Source organism: Oncorhynchus clarkii, chromosome 20 (assembly GCF_045791955.1).
Source record: "Oncorhynchus clarkii lewisi isolate Uvic-CL-2024 chromosome 20, UVic_Ocla_1.0, whole genome shotgun sequence".
Lineage (NCBI taxonomy): Eukaryota > Metazoa > Chordata > Actinopteri > Salmoniformes > Salmonidae > Oncorhynchus > Oncorhynchus clarkii.
In genome coordinates, this window is record NC_092166.1 from 44,901,050 (window position 1) to 44,926,022 (window position 24,973).

Below are 24,973 nucleotides of genomic sequence, written 5' to 3' on the forward strand. Positions count from 1 at the left end.
GCTTCCTTCTTTTCACTCAGTCATTTAGGATAGTATTGCGGAGCAACTATAATGTTGTTGATCCATCCTCAGTTTTCTGCTATCACAGCCATTCAACTCTGTAACTGTTTTAATGTCACCATTGACCTCATGTTGAAATCCCTGAGCGGTTTCCTTCCTCTTCGGCAACTGAGTTAGGAAGGACGCCTGTATCTTTGTAGTGACTGGGTGTATTGATACACCATCCAAAGTGTAATTAATGCTCATAGGGATATTCACTGTCTGCTTTTTTCTATATTTGTACCCATCCACCAATAGGTGCCCTTCTTTGCGAGGCATTAGAAAACCTCCCTGGTCTTTGTGGTTGAATCTGTACTTGAAATTCACTGCTCGAAAGGTTAGGTAGTCAATTCAAATCAAAATAAAATACAAATAAATGTTATTTCTCACATGCGCCGAATACAACAGTTGTAGACCTTACCGGGAAATGCTTACTTACAAACCCTTAACCAACAACGCAGTTCAAGAAATACCGATGATAAAATATTTACTAAATAAACTAAAGTAAAGAAAATCAAATCAATCAAAAAGTAACACAAGGAATGTACATAACAATAACGAGGCTATACACAGGGGGTACTGGTACCGAGTCAATGTGCGTGGGTGCAGGTTAGTCGAGATCATTTGAGAGCTGCTCTAAAGATGTTGGGTAGTCATAAAAAAAAGAGCTGAGATATTTGTGGTGTCTGTATATAAAGTGGTATATGCTGTGGTGGAGTGTAGGCCTATGTGGTCCAGCAAAGCTTTTTGTGTAGATTCACCAAGAACAAACAATCACATCAGATTAAGAGTTGTAAATTGGCAGGCAAATTAGCATAGAAAAAGACACTGGTCCCTAAACCCACTATAAATGCATTGCACTATCAATGCATACTAGTTATCACACAGCCTTACTATAACCATAGAGGAATCATCCGAATTGTTTAGTGGGATACAACAGCAGAGCTCTCCTCAATGTTGATTACTTCTGAAACAGTATGTTTTGGGTGGGGTGAATAACATGTCTTCACAGTCAGCTCAGCTCTCTCTCTCACAGTATATAGTCAGCACTGGGCTCGAATGAATGTGTCTGATTACAGCTGCTGATGACCCACTGCTCGTGACAGCTGCATGCACAGTGCAATACAGCCCACACAATTCACCACACCTTGTGTGTGTGTGCATGTAGTCTTGTTCTTCTATCCTCGTGGGGACCTAAAATCCCACCAAAATCTCCACAAGGATAGTAAAACAAGGAAAATTCTCCCTAGTGGTGACATTTCCCACGTCCCCACGAGGACAAAGGCTATTTTAAGCTTAGGGGTTAGGTTTAGGGTCCAATTAGGGTTAGAATTAGGTTAAGGGGTTAGGGTTTAGGGAGGATAGAAAAACAAGTGTGTGCGTGCGAGAGAGAGAGCGCAATTGGGTTCATGTCTATCTGTAGTTTACGAAATAGACAGTAAAGAGAGTGGATTGTAATTCCCAATGTGATTCCGACTGTCTGCTTCCCTCTTGTGCTCAGATTCCGCTCTGCAGTTTGGAGTGGCTCTGGGAGGGATAGATAGAAATATGGGAAATAGACACTACAGCAGCCTGGTAAAGCTTAGCACTGACTGGCCTGGATAACTGTTAATCTCTGAATATTCATCACAGTGGAGATATAATTTTTTGAATGCACAATAAATGCTATCTTGACTACTAGCAGCTGAGGATGTAGAGGATATTTATCTCTCAGTGCCCTAAACTACTTTTTGAGTTTTAAAAGTTAACGTGCTAGAATTTAATGTATGATTGTTATTGATATCAATTTAAGGTGCTTGTATGTTTGAGTTGACTACTGCTTGACTCTACATATTTATTCTGTATCTCTAATATTTTATCTCCACTGTGGTGAATATTCAGTGATAAACAGTTATCCAGGCCAGTCATTGCTAAGCTTTACCAGGCTGCTGTGAAACCAACCAATTCCAAGAGTAATTTCAGTGCAAGTTACAGTTTATTCATCAGAATATTTACATACTTACAGAAAAAAAGAAGTTCTTATGCATCTCTTGTTCTTATAATTTTTCACACATTGTTGACATTTCTTGAAAGCCAGCAGTGTACTCACAAAATAATGATTATTCTTCCTCGTTAGCGGCCCTTTAGCTTGTTAGACAGATCTGATGAGTTCTTATCAGTCAGTCGTCATGTGGTCCCCAGAGCTACAGAGAGGCCCCAAAGGGGAGCCATATTCACAAAGCTTTGTCCCCGGAGTCTTTCCAGACGAGGGTTTTCTGTTATCATCGGATAGGTCTCAAAGCTAGAAATCACAGGCTGAGGGAATTGAAGATTGTTTTTAGACTGTCAACGCCAGTGCTCGATCTGATTTGATTCTTGATGTAGGATTTGAGGAAAAAGAAAAGCGAAAGAGGAAATCTTTACATACTGTATCTCCCGAGTTAACTCTTTGTGAATAGTGGCTTGAGTGTCGGACTCCTATTCCAACGAAGTGTCTGTGTATATGTGGCCATTGAAATGACAACATACTGTATATACATTTCACTGCTTAACATTGTGAGCTGATAGGCATGTTTGCTATGTACTACAGCTGCTGGTCAACATATTTTGGTCATGAATGTGTTCGTTAGAACAGTATAATCTATCTATTCATGTCTACTGTATGTATCTTCTCTCCATTCATATCTGTGAGCATGATATGATTAGTTGGTACTTAGTCATCATCAAGAGAGATAAGCATGTGTATGCTGTAGACATACTGTACAGAGCCTTCAGAAAATATTCATACATTTTGTTGTGTTGCATCCTGAATTCAAAACGGATTGAATATTTTTTCTCTCTCACCCATCTACACACAATACCCCATAATGACAAAGTGAAAACATGTTAATAATTTCTTCTCTCAAATGTATTAAGAATGAAATACAGAAATCTCATTTACACAAGTATTCACACCCCTGAGTCAATACTTTGTAGAAACACCTTTGGCGGTGATTACAGCTTCGAGTCTTCTTGGGTGTGTCTGTGTCAGCTTTACACATCTGGATTTGGGGATTTTCTCCCATTCTTCCTTGCAGATTTTCTCAAGTTCTGTTAAGTTAGATGGGGAGCGGTGGCGAAGTCTTTCCACAGATTTTCAATGGAATTCAAAACTGGGCTTTGGCTGGGGCCACTCAAGGACGAACATTCTTGTCCTGAAGCCATTACAGTGTTGCTTTGGCTGTATTATGCTTGGGGTCATTGTCCTATTGGAACATAAATCTTCGCCCCAAGTCTAAGGTCGTTGGAACTCTGAAGCAGATGCTCATCAAGGATTTGCCTGTATTCACCGCTATCCTTACCAGTCTCTGCCACTGAAAAGCATCTCCATAGCATGATGCTGCCACCACCATGCTTCATGGTAGGGATGGTGTTAGACGGGTGATGAGCTTCTTGCATTCAGGCCAAATAGTTACATTTCTGTCTCACTAGACCACAGAATCTTTTGCCTTATGCTCTCAGAGTCTTTCATGTGCCTTTTTTGCAAACTCCAAGCGTGTGGTCATGTGCCTTTTTCTCAGGAGTGGCTTCCGTCTGTCCACTCTCTCATATAGCCCAGATTGGTAAAGTGCTGTAGAGACTGTTCCTTCTGGCAGGTTCTCCCATCTCAGCCAAGGAACTCTGTAGTTCTGTCAAAGGTCATTTGGTTCTTGGTCACCTGCCATCCCTGGTCAACTTCCAAGGTCCTTCTTGATCTGCGTCACACAAAACGGCGAGCGTCACAAACACCAGGAATCTTCAACTTAAATTGCTCCAGCTCCATACTTAACGCTACCCCAGGAATCACTCCCTTCAACACTGCCCTGTACCTAAGAGCAAAGCAAGATACAGGTCTTTCCTCAAGTTGATCAACAAAAAAGCCCTGATTCCACCCTCTTCAAAAATCTCACTCGCACTGGACCAAACGTATCTTTGCCATAACCATGTCCATCAATGCAAAGCTCAGACTCCGAGCTCCACACAACACCTTCTACCCCTTCCATTACACCTCCAGACCTCAAACTGACGTCCGGCTCACTCCGTTTGATCTTGACATCAATCTTTCTCGACATACCCTCTCCCTTGTTATTGCTAGCTTCAACAGATTCAAACCTATCCTCTGCCTCCCTCAGTCTTTCAACCTCCTCTCTCTTTCCCTGCAATCTTCCTCCCTAAACTAATTACCTGACTCCTTCTGAAAATATTCAACTTTTCCAAGCCAAAATCTATTTTTAGCCTTCTCGAGAGTCATGCTAAGCCCTGTACTCCCTCCACTTCAAACTCGAGCCATCCCTAGCAACATTTTTTTTTACCTGCACTGTCAACTGTCGGACCTTATATACATTGTTGTGTTTCATTCTAAATCATGTCCAAAACAAGGAATTGGCCACAGGTGGACTCCAATCAAGTTGTAGCGACGATTGGAAATTGGATGCAGCTGAGCTCAATTTGGAGTGTCATAACAAAAGGGTGTGAATACTTGTAAATGAGATATTTCTGTTCTTCATTTTCAATAAAATTGTAAACATTTCTAAAAACATGTTTTCACTTCGTCATAGAGTTTCAAAATACATTTTGAATTCAGGCTGTAGCACATCAAAATGTGGAATAAGTCAGGGTTCTGAAGGCATTGTATCGGTTATAAAAGAGTAGTGACTGTTCCTTCAGTCAAAGTAATCAAAAGGTATACAATCTAACACGGAATTCTGTACACAGTCAATGATAGCCAATGTTGTCTGTGTGGGCATGGAAGTAATTAATACTATTAATCTAACTGCCCAATCACATATTGTGACATCGTTGTTAGTTTCAAATTAGAATATAGATGTAATGTACTACCAGGTGTGGAAGTGGGCGGGAATGTGTGGGAACGGAGTTTCCAAAGTGAAATAATTTTGAGATTTAAAAATGCGTCGTTATTTTGTTTTACATAGAATCATAGGAATATACATCAGTAAATTCTCAAAGGCTGCGTTTACACAGGCAGCCCAAATCTGATATTTTGTCCACTAATTGGTCTTTTGACCAATGACATCAGATCTTTTAACATCAGATCTTTTTCAGAGCTGATTTGATTGGAATTTAATTTTCCCACCCCTTTGTACTAGGTTTTAGGACATATAGTAACCAGAGCCATACACATACATACAGAACCAGTGAAATGTTTGGACACACCTACTCATTCAAGAGTTTTTCTTTATTTTTACTATTTTCTACATTGTAGAATAATAGTGAAGACATTACAACTATGAAATAACACATATGGAATCATGTTGTAACCAAAAAAGTGTTAAACCAATCAAAATATATTTTATATTTGAGATTCTTCAAAGTAGCCATGCCAAGACTGTGCAAAGCTGTCATCAAGGCAAAGGGTGGCTACTTTGAAGAATCTAAAATCTAAAATCTATTTTGATTTGTTTAACACTTTTTTTTTTGGATACTACATGATTCCATGTGTGTTATTCCATACAACACTCACTGATTTTTTGGGGTTATATTTGACATGTATATATATTAGATATAAAATGCAAAGTGTGCCAGCTTCAGACTGTAAGATTGAGAAATCTTATAAATACTTTATCAGATGTGTTTGCAGGTCGGATCTTCAGGAAGACCAAAGAGACTCCCAGTTGAATCATTGTTATCATATACAAATATATTCCATTCCCTCTTCCATATACAAACTCCTGTCCCACTAGCTATATACAGTATTGTGCAAGCTTAGGAGGGGGAAATTTCACCAACATAAGACATGTTCAGCACAAAGATTTTTTTTTACAGATTTTTTTTGCCTCATTACTTACAGATATATCAAATGATACATTATATATCAAATGATACATATTCATTATTTCCAGCACCAAACCAGTGTCTGCATATGTGAAAACAGCGCGTTTCTATGAAATGTGGTTAAAAAGATAAGAGCAAAGGTCCAAGAAATGCTTCTCTGTGACATCACAGGGTAGCATAAAAAAAACAAAAAACATTGATTAGCCAGAGGGCATTTTCTTGCTCCTCACTTCACTGTGCATCTCATAGTGTTTGAGAATCACAGTTTTTTAAATGTTGGAACTTTTGATGATGTCATCTGGGAGAACTTTTAAATGTTATATTTATTTCTACAAAGCATAGAAATGCACCATTTTCACATATGTCGACACTGGTATTGTGCTGGAGATAATGACAATTAGGTTAAAAAGTGGTGGAAATTGCCCTTTAACCCATTACAGTCTAAGCCCTGTCTAAGCCGGGGAGGTGGGGTTGGGTTCTACTAAGCTATATGTAATTGTTTTAAGAAGGTCATACCAAGGATATTTTTGCTATTTTATTTTGAACTTTCAAACCCCTTGATGTATTATCCCCCAAAATATTACAAAATAATTTTGTGCTAAAAAATGTTTGGCCTTACTGTTATTAGCCCATACCAACGCATTGAATAACATATTCACTACATGGAACAACAGATAAAGGAAGTTTGTTCTAAAGTGTCTGTCCTTATATCTGAAAGATATAAGAAAGCTCAGGAAACATTTATTTTTTATTTTTTTAACATGTATTTAACCCCTTATTTTTGGCACTAAACAGTCTCCAGATATACAGTACTTCCCTTTTTTTTCAACTGGTACAGGGAGAACTTCAACCGACATGTTCGTGAGAGTCTCACCTTTCCACAGAGGGGTCATATTAGCGTGTATCCCAAACTGTTTGGACGCTACAGACAGAAGTCGGGCAGATCGGCTGAACCGACTTCAGATCAGTCCCAAGACGCTTGTGGAGGTCGTAGAGCAAAATAGTTCAGATGCTACAGACGATTTTGTGAGAAGACCACTGCTCGAGCTCTGTCACCTTTCACCTCAGATGCAAACGTGTGGCATTGGCTGATGCCGTAGAGACACATCCCATGCAAAAACAGATCTCTAGCTAAAATTGCTAGATTTTTATATGGGGATTTTTGTATTAAGCCAATTAGATATCCGTGGGGCGCAGACATCAACTCTAGGGGGTTAAATAAATAATATAGGGGGGACTATAGGCTTATATAGTGTAGGTTAACTTAACGTGCTCAGATTTATATGGATTTCTGATCAGGCCGCAAGATAATACAGATAATCTGCCTATGCGTTTCACCACAGCAAGGTTGTCATAGCAACTACATGCCCCACCCTGCAGGACAAATTCTTCCCTACATACAATCAGTCACAGTCACAACACTGCCATCCTCTCTTCATAACTCTGACCGCACATTGTCAAGCCCTGAAGAACAAACAAACTGGATTTATCCATCTGGCCCCCCAGATAATTCCAGGAATTAATTGTAGTTGGTCTGTATTTCACAAGCCTTATACTGTACATGGGTAGAGAGTCAAACTAAAGCAGGCCACTTTACAGCAAGTAGTAGTGGTAAGGTGTAAGATATAAAAACAAATGGACTGCAAGTGGCCTGGAACCCTCAGGACATTGTCTGTCATGAACCTCGAAGCCATCCTTGTAATTCCCTAAACCTTTTCCCATACATGGACTACTAAACACACAATAAGCCCTCTTGTCTTGTCAAACAAAAGGCACCCAGCTGTAAAACAAAACCAAACCTAAAATACTCCACAATGTAAGTAAAGAATTGTTGCAACTAAAAAGAGGGTGCAGTGTTGCCGTGGCGATCAGATCTTGCTGTTCTCCAGGTGCGAGTCGATGTGCTTGATTAGGGCGTCGTCAGGGTAACCCATGGGAAAGATCAGCTGGCACAGAGGGCAGCTTCTCATGTCACTCTCTTCTGTCTCCATCCACAGCTGCAACGAAAACACGCACACAGTGTGAGAGTGAGAGAGACTGCAGGAGGAGCTGAGACAGATCCAGAACAACCACATAGGGAGGGTCAGTGAACAACACACACACACACACACACACACACACACACACACAGGTCAACAAGCAGTGTGGGTCTATGGCAACAATCAATGATAATAGTTTGACCATTTAGGTCATGAAGAAAATAAGCTTATATGTAGAGGTGCATCAGAACATATGACATGTTACACAGAGCATTTCCCATGAAATAGCACAGTGCAGGAAGACATTGGCAAGTCAAGGGCAGTTTATTTTCAAAGAGAGAGACTGATTTTGACTGATCGGAATAGCAAGCTAACTGACCCATTTTACAATTGTGTGCGTGTGACTCACATTGATGGAGGGCCAGGACTGGGCGTGATCTGTGTGCAGGTAGCCTGGCGGGTGGCAGGTCAGAGTGTTGGGTCTGGATGGGATGGGGAAGGCCGAGCAGGACGCTGGCCCCTTCATGACCCCATGAGCTGACACATTGTTGGGCACGCCCAGCGTCCGTGGGGGGCTGATGGGGTGCGGACAGGTCCACTCTTCCTCGTCTTCAGAGGACTGCGGAAGCTGGGGGGCAGACGTGGGGGGGGGCAGAGGCTCAAAGTGCAGGTGAGACCTGGGAGAGACCTCGGACAGGGGGAAGGGCAGCTCTCGAGAGTGGCAGGAACTTTCGTGGAGGCCCACCTCACTCCCTGCCCTCTCTAGCCCAGACTGGGAGGCTCGGAGCTGGCCTCCTCTGTGGGGTGACCCTCCATGCTGGGAGCCTCCATGCTCATGCTGCTGATGCTGCTTTGAGTAGCCGGAGTCCCTGTAGGGCCGGGGCTTGGGCAGTGTGGACACGGGGTCCAGGCTGAAGCGCGGTGGCCGCTGGTAGGCCGAGGGGTCGGCCACCTCGGAGTAACTCCGTCGGCCCTGGAAGCTGGCCCTCAGGTGGTGGCTAGCTGGCCGGCAGGAGTAGGAGGCAGGCCCATCGTTGACGTCCAGCAGGGGCGAGCGGCGGTGCATGTCCGGGGAGAGATGCTGCGGCTGGAGCACCGGGGAGCGGCACTGGGCAATGGGGGAGTGGTGCTGAGGAGGGACGGGGGAGTGGCGTTGGGGGATGGGGGAGTGTCGCTGGGGCACAGGGGAGTGGCGTTGGTGAGGGATGGGAGAAGGGGGGTGGGAGTGGCGTTGGACTGAGGAGACAGGAGAGACACGGGGAGTCAGAGAGCAGCACACGAGACAAGACTGCCTGTGGCTGTCTCTGGAAGAGCAAAATGATAGATTCTCACCAAAATAGGACTAGAGCCTACATATGCGAAGTAACTAGGGTCATGAGGAGTTTTGGTCTGGTAAAATCTCTAGCAATATCAGATAGTGTAATATATTTTTGATAATGATGAAGAAAAAGTGTATAATCTTTCATATCTATTTTCTTGAATAACATTCCTGTACTTATCTCTACTGTGTGTCAGACATGCTGTGTTGCTCTGGATTTTCAGTACAAATGTTTGTCTGATCAAAAGACATAACTCAATTCGCAAACAAGCGGCACACTCGACAAGATATGCAAAAAAGAAACACCCTTGAATAGATTTATTTTCCGCTTACCTAAGACATAGATCTAAGATGATGTAGACAATTTTTACAGTACATTATGTTGTGCTTCCTGTAATCATAAGATAACTATCAGCCATCTAGCTAAAACAAGACTTGGCATTGGTGAATCAGAAGCATCTCAAAGGGGAAACGTATGGTTCTGTGGTTGAGTGAAAAAAAGTATTTAAAAAAGGAGGGGGGTTGCTGTGCTCTCAAACTATCCACAGAGACTTGAAATACAGAGAAATCAGACTTAAGGAAGAGGATTTCTCTGTTTTGCAGAGTTACTGTATTTGTAACTCTGCAACCCCAGGAGAGTAAAAAGAAAAATAGCTGCAGGCCTACTTTATATCCCAATATAGTCTAGTTCATTCTTCTATTTTTTTTATTATCTTGAAACAGGGCTGAGTATGAGCTGAGTATGTAGTTAGAGAGGCAGGCCAGTAACCGGAGGGTTGCTGGTTCAAATCCCTGAGCTGACTGGGGGGAAAACTGCAGGGAGTGAGCTGAAAGCCATAGTATACTGTAACTTTTTGAAAGAAAAGCAAAAATGTTTTGTCCATTAAAATAACATCAAATTGATCAGAAATACAGTGTAAATTGCTTCTTTAATCAGAACAACAGTTTTCAGCTGTGCTAAAATAAATGCAAAATGGTTTTCTAATGATCAATCAGCCTTATAAAATGATAGCTAGCTAACACAACGTGCCATTGGAACACAGGAGTGACGGTTGCGGATAATGGGCCTCTGTACGCCTATGTAGATATTCTATTAAAAATCAGCCGTTTCCAGCTACAATAGTCATTTACAATATTAACAATGTCTACACTGTATTTCTGATCAATTTGCTGTCATTTTAAAATGTGCTTATCTTTCAAAAACAAGGACATTTCTAAGTGACCCCAAACTTTTGAATGGTAGTGTATGTCCCATATACTATCTACCTCTGTTTTTCTTTACCCCTCATTTCTCCAGGGGTGTTGCTCTGCAGCAGCCAATGTCCTGCTCCCAGCCTGTGATGTGTGTGTTGTGTGTCAGGTTGAGTACTGTGACAGCACAAAATTAAGAATATCTGTGCAAATGGACCAATAAAGCAAGTATTGTATTGTATTGTAAGGTGAGCATGACAATGCTGATTTCAAGATGTGCGTGTAAAGCTTACTCATTTCCCACCCTGTATTTCAGTAGAAAATGCATTACAATATACTGTACAAAACATTAAGAACACCTTCTCTTACCATGACATAGACTGACCAGGTGAATCCAGGTGAACACTATGATCCCTTATTGATGTCAGTTGTTAAATCCACTTCAATCAGTGTAGATGAAGGGGAGGAGACAGGTTAAAGAATAATTATTTCTAAGCCTTGAGACAATTGAGACATTGTGTATGTGTGCCATTCAGAGGGTGAATGGGAAGACAAGATTTAAGTGCCTTTGAATGGAGTATGGTAGTAGGTGCAAGGTGCACTGATTTGAGCATGTCAAGAACTGCAACGTTGTTGGGTTTTTCACACTCAACAGTTTCCAGTGTTTATCACCACCCAGAGGACATCCAGCCAACTTGACACAACTGGGAAGCATTGTGGTCAACATGGGCCAGCATCACTGTGGAATGCTTTCGAGTCCATGCCCCGACGAATTCAGGCTGTTCTGGGGGGGGGGCTGTGTAACTCAATATTAGGAAAGTGTTCTTATTGTTTTGTACACTCAGAGCATGCATTAGGGATAGGGAGCAACACCTTTTTGGATTGGGGTTTGCGGTAAAGAGATAGGTGAGAGAAACATATGTTGACATGACACAGGAAGAGAAAGGTGTTGCTTGAATGTTTCCAGTGGACAAAACTGGTTGCAACAATGTTATTTTAGCGCCTTTTGTAATGTCATGACAAGGTTGTATAGTGATTGTTGATGTTTCAAATATTCTTTTAGATGTTATTAAGATGTAAACTTCTATAAGGATGCTGCTAACCTGGGCTAGCCTGTTACATGTGGGCCATATATCATTTTCCAGGTTACTAACCTGGGCTATGCTGCTCCTGAGAGACCATCCTCAAGATCTCTTTTTGTTTGGAGCTCAGTGCTTGGAGACGTCCCAACTCCTCAGTTAGCTCTGTGTAGGCTAACGCCAAATTCACCCTGCAGGGGGAAAGAGCAGAGTCAATCAATCAATTGGTTGAAATATGAATTTGTTAAATAAAAAATTGTCTATTTAATCAACTAACATACAGCTCTGACAGACCCCTGTCTTAGTCTCCAGTATCTATGCTTCAATAGTCTATGTGGTGGGGGGCTAGGGTCAGTCTGTCCTGGTGTAATCTGATCTTAAGTATGCTCCCTCTAATTTTCCCATCTCTCTCTCCCCTTCAGGAGGACCTGAGCCCTACGACCATGCCTCAGGACTACCTGGCCTGACGACTCCTGGCTGTCCCCATTCCCAGTCCACCTCGTCGTACTGCTGTTCCAGTTTCTGCTGTTCTAGCCTGTGCTATGGAACCCTGACCTGTTCACCGGAAGTGCTACCTTGTCGTGCTGCTGTTCCAGTTTCAGCTTTTCTAGCCTGTGCTATGGAACCCTGACCTGTTCACCGGAAGTGCTACCTTGTCGTGCTGCTGTTCCAGTTTCAGCTTTTCTAGCCTGTGCTATGGAACCCTGACCTGTTCAGCGGAAGTGCTACCTTGTCCCGGACCTGCTGTTTCGACCCTCTATAACCACCCTGATTATTATTTGACCCTGCAGGTCATCCATGAACGTTTGAACATCTTGAAGAATGAGCTGGCCTTAAAGCCATGGACTACCGGGCACAGCCAGAAGAGGACTGGCCACCCTCAGAGAGCCTGGTCCTCTCTAGGTTTCTTCATAGGTTCCAGCCTTTCTAGAGAGTTTTATATAGCCACTGTGCTTCTACAGGACATCTGCATTTCCTTCTCTTTAGAGTTTTAGGCTGGGTTTCTGTATCACTTTGTGACATCTGCTGATATAAAAAGAGCTGTATACATAAATGTGATTGATTGATTGATTAATACCCAACAAGACATTCAAGTTTCAAGTTTTAGTGCCACATGCACAAGTACAGTGAAATGCCTTTCTTGCAAACTCAAAACCCAACAATGCAATAATCAATAACAATGTAATACTAGAAAAAAAACACACAAGAAATAAGAAGAAATAGGAAGAACACAATAAGTAAGTAAATAAGCATACTATATACAGGGTCTGTTCCAATTCCATATTTAAAATGTGCAGGGATACTGGCGTGATGTAGGTAGATTCTGTATGTATAAGGGGTAAGGTGACTAGCCAACAGGATATAAGATAAACAGAGTAGCAGCAGCTTGTATGTGAGTGGGTGTGCGTGTGTCAGTGTAAATGTATGCGGATATTACAGTGCATTCGGGAAGTATTCAGACCCCGTCACGTTTCCACATTTTGTTACGTTACAGCCTTATTCAAAAATGGATTAAATACATGGTTTTCCTTGTCAGTCTAAACACAATACCCTACGAGGACAAAGCGAAAAGAGGTTGAGAATTTTTTGAAAATGTATAATTTAAAAAAAAAAGAAACAAATGATTTACAGGGGCAACGGGTGGTTAGAGCATTGGGCCAGTAACCGAAAGGATGCTAGATCGAATCCCTGAGCTGACAAGGTAAAAACTGTCGTCCTGCCCCTGAACAAGACAGTTAACCCACTGTTCCTAGGCCGTCATTGTAAATAAGAATTTGTTCTTAACTGAATTGCCTAGTTAAATAAAGGTAAAAAACAACAACATTTACATAAGTATTCAGACCCTTTGTTATGACACTCGAAATTGAGCTCAGGTGCATCCTGCTTCCATTGATCATCCTTGAGATGTTTTTACAACTTGATTGGAGTCCACCTGTGGTCATTTCAGATTTGTCATGATTTGGAAAGCTGTCTATATAAGGTCCCACAGTTGACAGTGAATGTCAGAGCAAAAACTAAGCCATGAGGTCGAAGGAATTGTCCGTAGAGCTCTGAGACAGGACTGTGTCGGGACACAGGTCTGAGGAAAGGTACCAAAACATTTCTGCATCATTTAAGGTCCCCAAGAACACAGTGGCTTCCATCAATCTTAAATGGAAGAAGTTTGGAGCCACCAAGACACTTCCTTGAGCTGGCCTCCCGGCCAAACTGAGCAATCAGGTGAAAAGGCCCAAGGAGGTGACAAAGAACCTGATGGTCACTCTGACAGAGCTCCAGAGTTCCTCTGTGGAGATGGGAGAACCTTCCAGAAGCACTACCATCTCTGCAGCACTTCACCAACCAGCCCTTTATGGTAGAGTGGCCAGACGGAAACCACTCCTTAGTAAAAGACACATGACAGCCTGGTTGGAGTTTTCAAAAAGGCACCTAAACACAAATATTTTCTGTTCAGATGAAACCAAGATTGAACTCTTTGGCCTGAATGCCAAGCGTCATGTCTGGAGGAAACCTGGCACCATCTCTACGGTGAAGCATGATGGTGGCAGCATCATGCTGTGGGGATGTTTTTCAGAGGCAGATGTTTTTCAGCGGGAGACAGGATTGAGGCAAAGTACAGAGAGATCCTTGATGAAAACCTGCTCCAAAGCACTCAGGACCTCAGACTGGGGCAACGGTTCACCTTCCAACAGGACAACGACCCTAAGCACACAGCCAAGACAATGTAGGAGTGGCTTCAGGACAAGTCTCTGAATGTCCTTGAGTGGCCCAACCAGAGCCCGGACTTGAACCCGATCAAACATCTCTGGAGAGATCTGAAAACAGCTGTGAAGCGACGCTCCCCATCCAACCTGACAGAGCTTGAGAGGATCTGCAGAGAAGAACTCCCCATATACAGGTGTCATACCCAAGAAGACTCGAGTCTGTAATCGCTGCCAAAGGTGCTTAAAGAAAGTACTGAGTAAAGGGTCTGGAAATGTCTAAAAACCTGTTTTTGCTTTGCCAATATGGGGTATTGTGTGTAGATTGATGTGAAAAACAAACAATTTAATAAATGTTAGAATAAGACTGTAACGTAACTAAATGTCTGAATACTTTCCGAATGAGTAGATGATGGAGTCAGTGTGTGTGTGTAGGGCCCTGTGAGTGTGCATAGAGACAGTGCAAAAATACAAATAAAAGATAAATAAAGATATAAGGTTAACTCAGTCTGTGTAGCTATTTTGTCAGCTACAGTATTTATCAGTCTTATTGCTTGGGGATAGAAGTTGTTCAAGAGCCTGTTGGGGCCAGACTTGATGCACTGGTACCGCTTGCCATACGGAAGCAGAGAGAATAGTCTATGGAGTCTTTAACAATTATCCGGGCCTTCCCTCAACACTGCCTGATATAGAGGTCGTGGATGGCTGGGAGCTCGGCCCCAGTGATGTACTGGGCTGTCCACATCACCCTCTGTAGCGCCATGCAATTGATGGCGGTGCTATTTCCATACCAGGCAGTGATGCAGCGAGTCAAGATACTCTCAGTTGTACAGCTGTAGAATGTTTAGAGGATTTGAGGGCCCATGCAAAACTTTTTCAACCTCCTGAGGGGGAGGAGGCGCTGCTACGCCCTCTTCACGAGTGATTTGGCCACCGAGGAACTTGAAGCTCTCCACCTGCTCCACAGCAGCTCCGTCGATGTGGATGAGGGCATGCTAACCCCCCCCCCCCCCCCTCCCCATTTCCAGTAGTCCACGATCAGCTCCTTTGTCTTACTGACGTTGAGGGAGAGGTTGTTGTTCTGGCACCACACTGCCAGGTCAATGACCTCCTCCCTGTAGGCTGACTCATTGTTGCCGCTGATCAGGCCTACCACCATAGTGTCATCAGCAAACTTGATGATGATGTTGGAGTTGTGCGTGGCCACGCAGTCGTGGGTGAACAGGGAGTACAGGAAGGGACTACGCAAACACCCCTGTGGGGCCCGCGCGTTGAGGGTCAGCGTGGCAGAGGGGATGTTGCCTACCCTCACCACATGGGGTCGGCCCGTCAGGAAGTCCAGCCTCCAGTTGCAGAGGGAGGTATTTAGACCCAGATTCCTAAGCTTAGTAACGGATTTAGAGGGGACAGTGTTGTTGAAAGCTGAGCTGTAGTCAATGAACAGCATTCTCACATAGGTATTCCTCTTATCTAGGTGGGTGAGGGCAGTGTGGAAAGCAATTGAGATTGCGTCATCTATGGATCTGTTGTGCCGGTATGCAAATTGGAGTGGGTCTAGGGCAGGGGTGTCAAAGTCAAATGGACGGAGGGCCAAATAAAAAAATCAGCTACAAGACGAGGGCCGGACTGTTCGAATGTTCATTGAAAATTTTTTAAATGACGCATATAGTCTAGTGAACCTAATTGAACCTACTGAAAACCTAACAAATATATTACAATATGATCAGATAAATAAAGCAATATTTTCTTATGGCTCTGTCAGTAATCTTTAATTTTCAACAGACACAAAAGACAAATTTCCTTTATATAAATATCCCCATAACATGAACATTAAATGAAAGAAACCGGTATTCAAGGCACCATCAGTAGACTATATTTTCTATTTTAGCAAAAGTGGGCTAAATTTACTTCAAAGAAAAAACAATAATAGCAATTTTCTATCATCCACTCAACTGAAATATTTTTAAAATATAATTGGATTGAAATACAAAAAAATAAAGTGCAAAAATCTATTAATCAAAAACAACACTTTGTTTAAGGAGAAGTAACATGCAGTGAAAACAAATATTAAATTTTAACTTTTAAACTTGAACTGAGTAAAAACTCTAAATATGTGATTGCACAGTAATGTTCACTTGTTTGAGGTTGAGGGTGATACTTGGTGGTGTCCCATCTTTTCCACAAGTTCATCAATGTTCGGGGTAAGGCTCTGAGCTGAAGAAATCCTCAGAATTGAGTGGAGGTGTTCAGCAGTAAGTCGACTTCTGTGTGATGTTTTGTTCAGGTTCATCAAAGAAAACAGTTGTTCACACAGGTATGTGCTGCCAAACATAGACAACGTTTGAGCAGCCTGGATGCGCAGCTGGGGCATTGTGCCGGGGAGGAAACGGGCGAACTCCGCAGCACCCACTGCCGCATATTTTGCCCTCAGTGCATCATTGCATTGGAGGTCAATCAACTCCATTTGGAGGTTTGGTGGTGAGCTTTCCACGTCAACAGCAAATGGGTTACCGAGCAGTTCCAACCTGCTTTTTTGTGCTTCAAAGTCAGCAAATCGGCGTCGAAAGTCAGCGGCAAGCATACCTATTTTATCAGCCAACTGTGTGCTCGGGAACGCACTGGTAGAGAGCTTCTCTTTCATGGTCTGGCAGCTGGGAAAGTGGCTCAAATTTTCTTTCCGCATCTGCGTCTCCCACAGAGTCAGTTTGGTTTTAAATGCCTTCACTGTACTGTACATATCAGAGATGACACGATCCCGACCCTGCAGCTGCAAGTTTATTGCATTCAGATGACTCGTAATGTCACACAGAAAAGCCATTTCACACAGAAACATTTCGTCTCGGAGTTGTGTTGTGTCTTTCCCTTTGCTGTCCAAGAACAGACAAATCTCCTCACGAAGCTCGAAACATCTTTGAAGCACCTTTCCCTGGCTTAGCCATCGCACCTCTGTGTGATAAGGCAAATCACCATGCTCCGTTTCTAACTCCGTCAGAAATGCCTTGAACTGGCGGTGATTCAAACCTTTGGCTCTGATAAAGTTAACTGTGCGCGTGATGATGCTCATTACATGCTCCATTTTCAAGGCTTTACCGCACAACGCTTCCTGGTGTATGATACAATGATAAGCTGTCAGCTCACCTGTCGCGTTTTCCTCTTGCATCTTTTCCCGTATCTTCGCCACCAGTCCGCTCCTGTGTCCACACATCGCAGGTGCTCCGTCGGTTGTCAAACCCACGAGTTTTTCCCAAGGCAGCTCCATCTCATTTACACATCTTGACACCTCTTCATACAAATCATGCCCCGTAGTTGTGCCATGCATAGGACGTAAAGCCAAAAACTCCTCTGTCACGCTTAGGTTGGAGTCCACTCCGCGGATGAAAATTGACAACTGGGCAATGTCAGAAATGTCGGTGCTCTCATCCACAGCCAAGGAATATGCAATAAAATCTTTTCCCTTTTTCACAAGCTGCTCTTTTAGATTGATGGACAACTGGTCTACTCTCTCGGCAATGGTGTTTCTGCTCAGACTCACATTTAAAAAGAGTTGCCTTTTTTCTGGGCAAACTTCGTCACAAACTTTAATCATGCAGTTTTTGATGAAATCCCCCTCCGTAAATGGCCGGGCTGATTTAGCGATCTCTTCTGCCAAAATAAAACTGGCCTTGACAGCAGCCTGGCCTTGTGATTTGGCTTTTTTGAACAGAGCCTGTCGAGATTTGAGGCCTCGTTTTAATTCCTCTGCCTTTTGTAGCCTTTGTTCCATGTCCATATTCTTGTTTTTGTCCGCGTGTTTCGTTTCATAATGTCGTCTCAGATTATACTCTTTCAGTACCGCCACACTTTCTCCACACAGAAGACACACAGGTTTTCCAGCTACCTTCGTGAACATATACTCCGACTCCCACCTTGTTTGAAACCCCCGGTTCTCAGTATCCACCTTCCGTTTTGCCATTTTTGATGGGTATCTGAAAGTTAATTTTACTGTGATGCTGACGACTGCTGTGCCAATAAATATTGAAATGAAGCAGCCTACTGCTCGGTGCGTCACCTTTGCATTGTGGGAAATGTAGTATTGGTGCGTGTAAAAGATCTGCGGGCTGCCGGCTTGCTGCGGGCCGGTTCTAATAATAAATCAAGATCATCCCAGGGGCCGTAAAAAACCTTCTTGCGGGCCGGATGTGGCCCGCGGGCCTTGACTCTGACATATGTGGTCTAGGGTGTCTGGGATGGTGGAGTTAATGCGTGCCATAACCAGCCTCTCAAAGCACTTCATGATTACAGAAGTGAGTGCTACAGGGCGGTAGTCATTGTGGCATGAAGCCTAAGAGTTCTAGGGGACAGGAATGATGGTGGTCATCTTAAAACATGGGGGGATTACAGACTGGGACAAGGAGAGATTGACAATTACAGTGAATATGCCTTCCAACTGCTCTGCACTGTGAGAACACTCCTTGGAATAACGTTGGGCCCAGTGGCTTTGCGGGTGTTGACCTGATGAAAGACCTTTCTCACGTCGGCCTAGGAGAGGGAGATCACCCAGTCCTCTGGGTCGGTGCAGGCCCTCACACACGGTGTTGTTATTGTCGAAGGGTGCATAAAATGCATTGAGTTCGTCTGGAAGATCACTGCTGGGCCTTTCTTTGTAATCCGTAATGGACTGTAGCCCCTGCCACATGCAGCAGGCGTCGGAGCCTGTGTAGTATGATTCCACCTTATTCCTATATTGTCCTTCTGCTCGTTTGATGACTCTGCGGAGGTCATAGCGGGACATCTTGTACTTATTCCTGTCCTCGGCCGTAGCCTCAGAGTTGTCTATGATAGCTCTGTGTGTGGTAACCATGTCCATTAGTTCAGCTACAACCTCCGTGTTAAGCCAGGGCTTTTGATGAGGGAAGCAGCAAACCCTCACCGTGGGGACCACGTCACTGATACTTTTCTATATTCTCCCAGGGGTCTCTTCATAGACCCCAAGTCCAAAACAAATTCAGGGCAACGCACAGTATTATATAGAGCCATGATTGCATGGAACTCCCTGCCATCTCAAATCACTCAAGCAAACAGCAGAATGTGAATTAAAAACACATTAAATAGCACCTCACATCGCAACTCCTCTCCCGTTTCTGACCTAAATAACTTGTAGACCTACAGCATGTACACTGAGTATACTTGTTAAATCCACTTCCATCAGTGTAGATGAAGGGGAGGAGACAGGTTAAAGAATAATGTTTAAGTCTTGAGACAATTGAGACATGGATTGTGTATGTGTGCCATTCAGAAGGTAAATGGGCAAGACAAACGATTTAAGTGCCTTTGAATGGGGTATGGTAGTAGGTGGGTGCTGGGTTTTTCCCTCTCAACAGTTTCCCGTGTATATCAACAATGGTTCACCACCCAAAGGACATCTAGCCAACTTGACACAACCGTGGGAAGCGTTGGAGTCAACATGGGCCAGCATCCCGGTGGAACGCGTTTGACACCTTGTAGTGTCCATGCCCAATGCATTGAGGCTGCTCTGAGGGCAAAAGGGGGCAATGCAACTCAATATTTAAAAGGTGTTCCTAATGTTTGGTATATGCAGTGTACTGTACAGTATATGTACATACTGTATTTACGCGTGTATTCTTATTTTACATCCATGTAGTTCGGTCCTTGAGCTGTTCTGGTCTATTAATGTTCTGTATTATGTTTTGTGTGGACCCCAGGAAGAGTAGCTGCTGCTTTGAAATCATGCTACTACATTGCTTCAAATGTGTACACACTAATGCGTGAGGTTACCTGACTTAATGCATTCCAGTTTTCAAATGTCTACAGTTATTCACACTTGACGTCTATCCAAGCAGTTCCTAGATGCATTTCTTCCTCATCTCCAGATTGACTGAATATCATTACGTAATATAAAGAGTATTTCTAGAATACCAATCATACAAATCACACATGAATCACATTATTGTGTAGCAGTTAGCCGCACAGTAACTCTCGCAGGGTATATATTGACAGAGCAACTCTATTTCCAGCTGCCTAAATATTACACACAGGAATTTGCTTCACCATGGCAACGAGGCAGCTATTTCAAAACAGCTCTGTTACAATGCAACACTGGTGGTAAATGAAAACATAGAGAGAAAGGGAGGTGGTTGTGTCAGATAAATGCCAGCAGTGTGTATCTGCTATCCAGACTAAGATCTGACAAAAGCATAGCCTATCTGAACTTACAAACCAACTTCCCAAAGCGTTTTGTTATTTATTTTGACTTGAACACTATCATTTCACACATTGATGATGGTGGTAGATAAAGATGGTAAAAGGACTGGTAAAGAACGGACACCTTATTGAATAAGGTGCTACAGTAGTAATGGAAAATGTGATGCTTGGAGAAAGAAATGAAAGTCTCACATTCTATGGCTGTGTTTACATGGGCAGCCCAATTCTGTATGTTTTTTTTCTCATTAATTGGTCTTCTGACCAATCAGATCCGCTCTGAAAAAGAGCTGATGTGAAAAGATCTGATGTGATTGGTCAAAATACCAATAAGTGGAAAAAAGTTCAGAATTGGGTTGCCTGTGTAAATGCAGCCTATTGGTCTTTGCTGTGTGATGTATTTGATTGTTTAACTTCAGCAGCGTTTTAGTAATATTTTACAGACAATAGTTAAATAAAGCGGTGTGATAAATGTGACTGCAGTGAAAATGTTCGTCTCCTTTTCAGAAATACAAGATGGCAAAGAATAGTTTGTTTGGACTGGACCTGTAGAAAGATCTACATCTTTCTTTGCTCTTTATCCAGAAGAGAAGCAATGATTTAGACAAATGACAAAGGTCATGACCTATACTGTACAAACCATGTACTGTATCATAATTTCTAGTAGAAATATTGCCCCAAACCATATGTAATATTATAAAATTGGTTGACTTCTGACATTTGTGTAAGCAAAACCCCATTTGGGGATGAAAAGAGGGAACTAGGGAGGAACTAGAATAGATTCAGTGCCTATCATAAGTATTCACCCCCTTTGATTTCTTCACATTTTAGTATGTTACAAAGTGGGATTAAATTGTCATTTTTGTAAACAATCTGCACAAAATACTCTAATGTCAAAGTGGAAGATTTGTTTAATTCTGGGGCGGGGGTGGGGGGATTAATGATAAATAAAACACTAATATACTTTGATTAGATATGTATTCACCCTGCTAAGTCAAAACATATTAGAACACCTTCTTGAGCTTTGCACACCTGGAATGCGCAGTATTTGCCATTATTATTTTCAAAATTCTTCAAGCTCTGTCAAGGTGTTGGGGATCATGGCTAGACAGCAATTTCAAGTCTTTCCATAGCTTTTCAAGCAGATTTAGGTCAGAACTTTGCCACTCAGGAACATTCAGAAACAGTCTTCTTGGTAAGCAACTCCATTATAGGCTTGGCCTTATGTGGTAGGTTATTGTTCTGCTGAAAGGTGAATTCCTCTCCTAGTGTCTGGTGTAAAGCAGACAAGCAGGTTTTTCTCTAGGATTTTGCCTGTGCTTAGCACCATCCAGTTTATTTTTATCCTGAAAAACTCCCCAGTCTTTGCCGATGTCAAGCATACCCATACCATGATGCAGCCACACCCATTCTTGAACATTTGGAGGCAGTTACTCTGTGATGTGTTGTTGGATTTGCCTCAAACTTAAGGCTTTACATTAAAGCCAAAACGTGTATTCCTATGCCTTGTTTTTTGTTGTTGCAGTATTACTTTAGTGCCCTGTTGCATACAGGATGCATTTTTTGGGAATATTCTTGTTGATCCATCCTTAGTTTTCTCCGATCAAAGCCATTGAACTCGGTAATGGCCTCATGGTAACATCCCGAGCAGTTTATTTCCTGTCCTGCAGCTCAGTTCAGAAGGACCACTGTATCTTTTGATGTGTCTGGGTGGTTTAATACATCATCCACAGCAGAATTATTAACTTAGCCATGCTTAAACAGATGTTCAATGTCTGATTTGTTATTGTTACCCATCTACAAATCACTGCCCTTCTTGATGAGGCTTTTTTTTAAAGCTCCCTGGTCTTGGTAGTTGACTCTATGCTTGAAATTCAATATTTGACTGAGGGACTTCTGAACTAATTTAGGCTTGCTTAAAACAGAGGTGATCAATACTTATGCAACTATATTTTAGTCATATAATTTGTTTTAATTTGATTTAAAAAAATAATATTTTCACTTTGACATTATGGAGTATTTTGGGTAGATCAATGAACAAATTATACATTTTAAAATCTATTTCAAGACCACTTTGTAAATCCATAGGGGGTGAATAAGTATGATACCTTCTGTATGTACTGTAGATATGCTGTGGTAGATAGGTGCCAGTCTGTATCCAGACAAAGCTTATCTGAGCTCTCGAACCAATATCCATAAAAATCTGACTCAGCTAACTCTACATAGTGATAGCAACAGATATAGAGAAAGATTTTCAACGGATAAACAACAACTTCTTCTTCATACTTCAACTGTACAACGGCGAATCTGGAAACATCTCAATTAATTTATATGGTCATGCCAATTAGAGAGCCAACACGAGAAGTCTCACATTGTCATAGGAAAATGATGAGTACTCTCCACAACCCACTGAATAACTTCATTGAGTCTTAATGTGTTAGGTTTTTTGTGTGTAGGAGGGAGAGGGAGGCAGTAGAAAACATACCCCATTTTGCCTGGAGGTTTTTGACCAGTAAACACTGAACCATTAGATAAAGGAAATGGCAGTCATCATGAGTCATTATTGTTGAATCTTTTCCATGAACACATAACTGTCATCACAATATATTTCAGCCAGGAGAATGGTGTTGACACCAGAAATGAATTACAGCTAGATCTGTTTATCTAAGAAACATGTCATCACATTTCCATTTTAGGGTCTCGATAGAACCTCTATTTTAGGAAAATTGAGAATTCAACAAAATAATTTCGACCACAGACAACGCATTCAAACATTCCATCACTTAGTTAGTCTTTCAGACAGGCCTACCAAGTCCTCCCACTATGTTTCTGTATGACTCAGACAGGGCTATTGAGTGGGCTATTGAAGCCCCTTTAACACCTTCACAACAGCCTGAAAATAGAAGAGACCATACATAACTTACAGGAACCGTGGAAGCCATTGACGACAGTGAAAGCCCTTATTCCCTCCTTCCTAACTGCCTCTATCGAAAGCTTTCATGAATATGGAAGTACCGGTATTCTATGTGAGAGCTGAAATCTCCTATCCTTCTTTTACAGTCCAAGGGGGATGTCTGAGTGACTATCTACACCTCGGTTACAGTCTCAAGTCTCTTGGATTTTCTGAGCACCAAACTGTATTTATTGACTATTTTGACATCCGCGACTTCCTTTTCACACTTCTGCTCACACAATTCTCAACTTCGCCTGCGCCTCTCGACAATCTTTAAAAAGCACGGCTTGGAATGCAACACATTTCACTCACGCGTGTGTGATCTCTTATGTTTGGTATCAAAGCTACCAAGACTTCAATTGCACTGCAGCCCCCTTTGCTTTGGAAAAGCTATTTGGAGGTGTGTGTGTGTGTGTGGGAGGAGAGATGATGAGTGTGTATCTAGCGAGAGGAGATTCATGACAGCCAATCTATATGCTGGTATGTGTGGGAAAGGAATTGTGTGTGGGCCGTATGAGCTGGAGCTGACCTCTGAATACACATTAGAGAGTACGGACTGGACTGTAGGCTTGCTGTTTCTGTAACTGCTACACAGCTTTTTGTTTGTGTGCTCTAACATCTATTTTGCCATACTACTATTGAGTACAGCCTGTCTGCTGTCACTCAACTGTAAGAAATGCAGATCCTAAACATAACTCAACATATCCACTACCGTTCAAAAGTTTGGGGTCACGTAGAAATGTCATTGTTTTCCATGAAAACCTACATGAAATTAGTTGCAAAATGAATAGGAAATATATTCAAGACGTTGACAAGGTTCTAAATAATGATTTTTAATTGAAATAATAATTGTGTCCTTCAAACTTTGCTTTCCTCAAAGAGTCCTCCATTTGCAGCAATTACAGCCTTGCTGATGTAACAGGTGTAAAATATACTTGATGTATTTTCACCGAAATTGTAATTTTAAAAATATATATATATTTTTTTATTATTTTAAGGTTATTTTTAGATGTATTTCATTACTTCCAAGAGTGAATTATTTTATGTATTTATTTTCTAAATTGTGTTAATGCTGTGATGTCATCAACGGGAGCCATGCTCTTACTCCTCAGTTAGCTCAGAGCGTGATGAGGAGAGGCAAATATACTTGTATGGAGTCCAGATTACAGCAGTAATTTTTGCCTTGTATTTGTTTCCATTCCATGCGGTCATTAAAAGAGAGACAACCGGCTGAATTGTGTCCAGAGCCTTATCTTCCACCTACAACTTACCAGAACACAACGCAGAAAGGTACCGGTGCAGAAAAAGTTACATTGGTGCCGTGACCCGGATCAACATGGGTCATTGTGAATCACCATTTATCAACACCAACTTGGTCGCTGGGAGTTGCTATGCTATAAACAGGTTGGAAGTGACATCTCTTACACACGCAAGGGGAAAAAACAAATGTTTTGTTAGGTATATCTCTTAGATTAACTGATTCATTTGAAATTGTTGATACATATATTTAATTTTAGTTGTGTATATTGATAGTGAATATGACTTATATTGTTGGAAAAGGAGACAGTGTTTTCAGTGATGAGCTTGAACTGGGTCTTGGGAGAGGGAGGTTTTTCAGGGAGTTGCCTCAGACCCCAGATAGAACTATAGATGTTGTAGATTCACCAAAGTTTTGCTCTACTCGGGTGCCTAACAACACACCCTCAGCTCCTGTAATTATGCCAAGT

The 24,973-nt window shown here is 42.2% G+C and overlaps 1 protein-coding gene across 1 annotated transcript in view; it reads right to left on the reverse strand.

The window, feature by feature from the left end:
* Positions 1-5,180: 5,180 nt before the first annotated feature.
* Positions 5,181-24,973, reverse strand: part of LOC139377450 (TANK-binding kinase 1-binding protein 1-like) — a 59,087-nt gene continuing 39,294 nt past the window's right edge. Inside the window, exons 7-9 of the mRNA XM_071120481.1 lie at positions 11,472-11,587; positions 8,218-9,044; positions 5,181-7,826 (exon numbers count right to left, since the gene is read on the reverse strand). Coding sequence (XP_070976582.1) covers positions 7,698-7,826; positions 8,218-9,044; positions 11,472-11,587 — 1,072 coding nt within the window. The 3' untranslated portion in view covers positions 5,181-7,697. The remainder of the gene's footprint in view (positions 7,827-8,217; positions 9,045-11,471; positions 11,588-24,973) is intronic.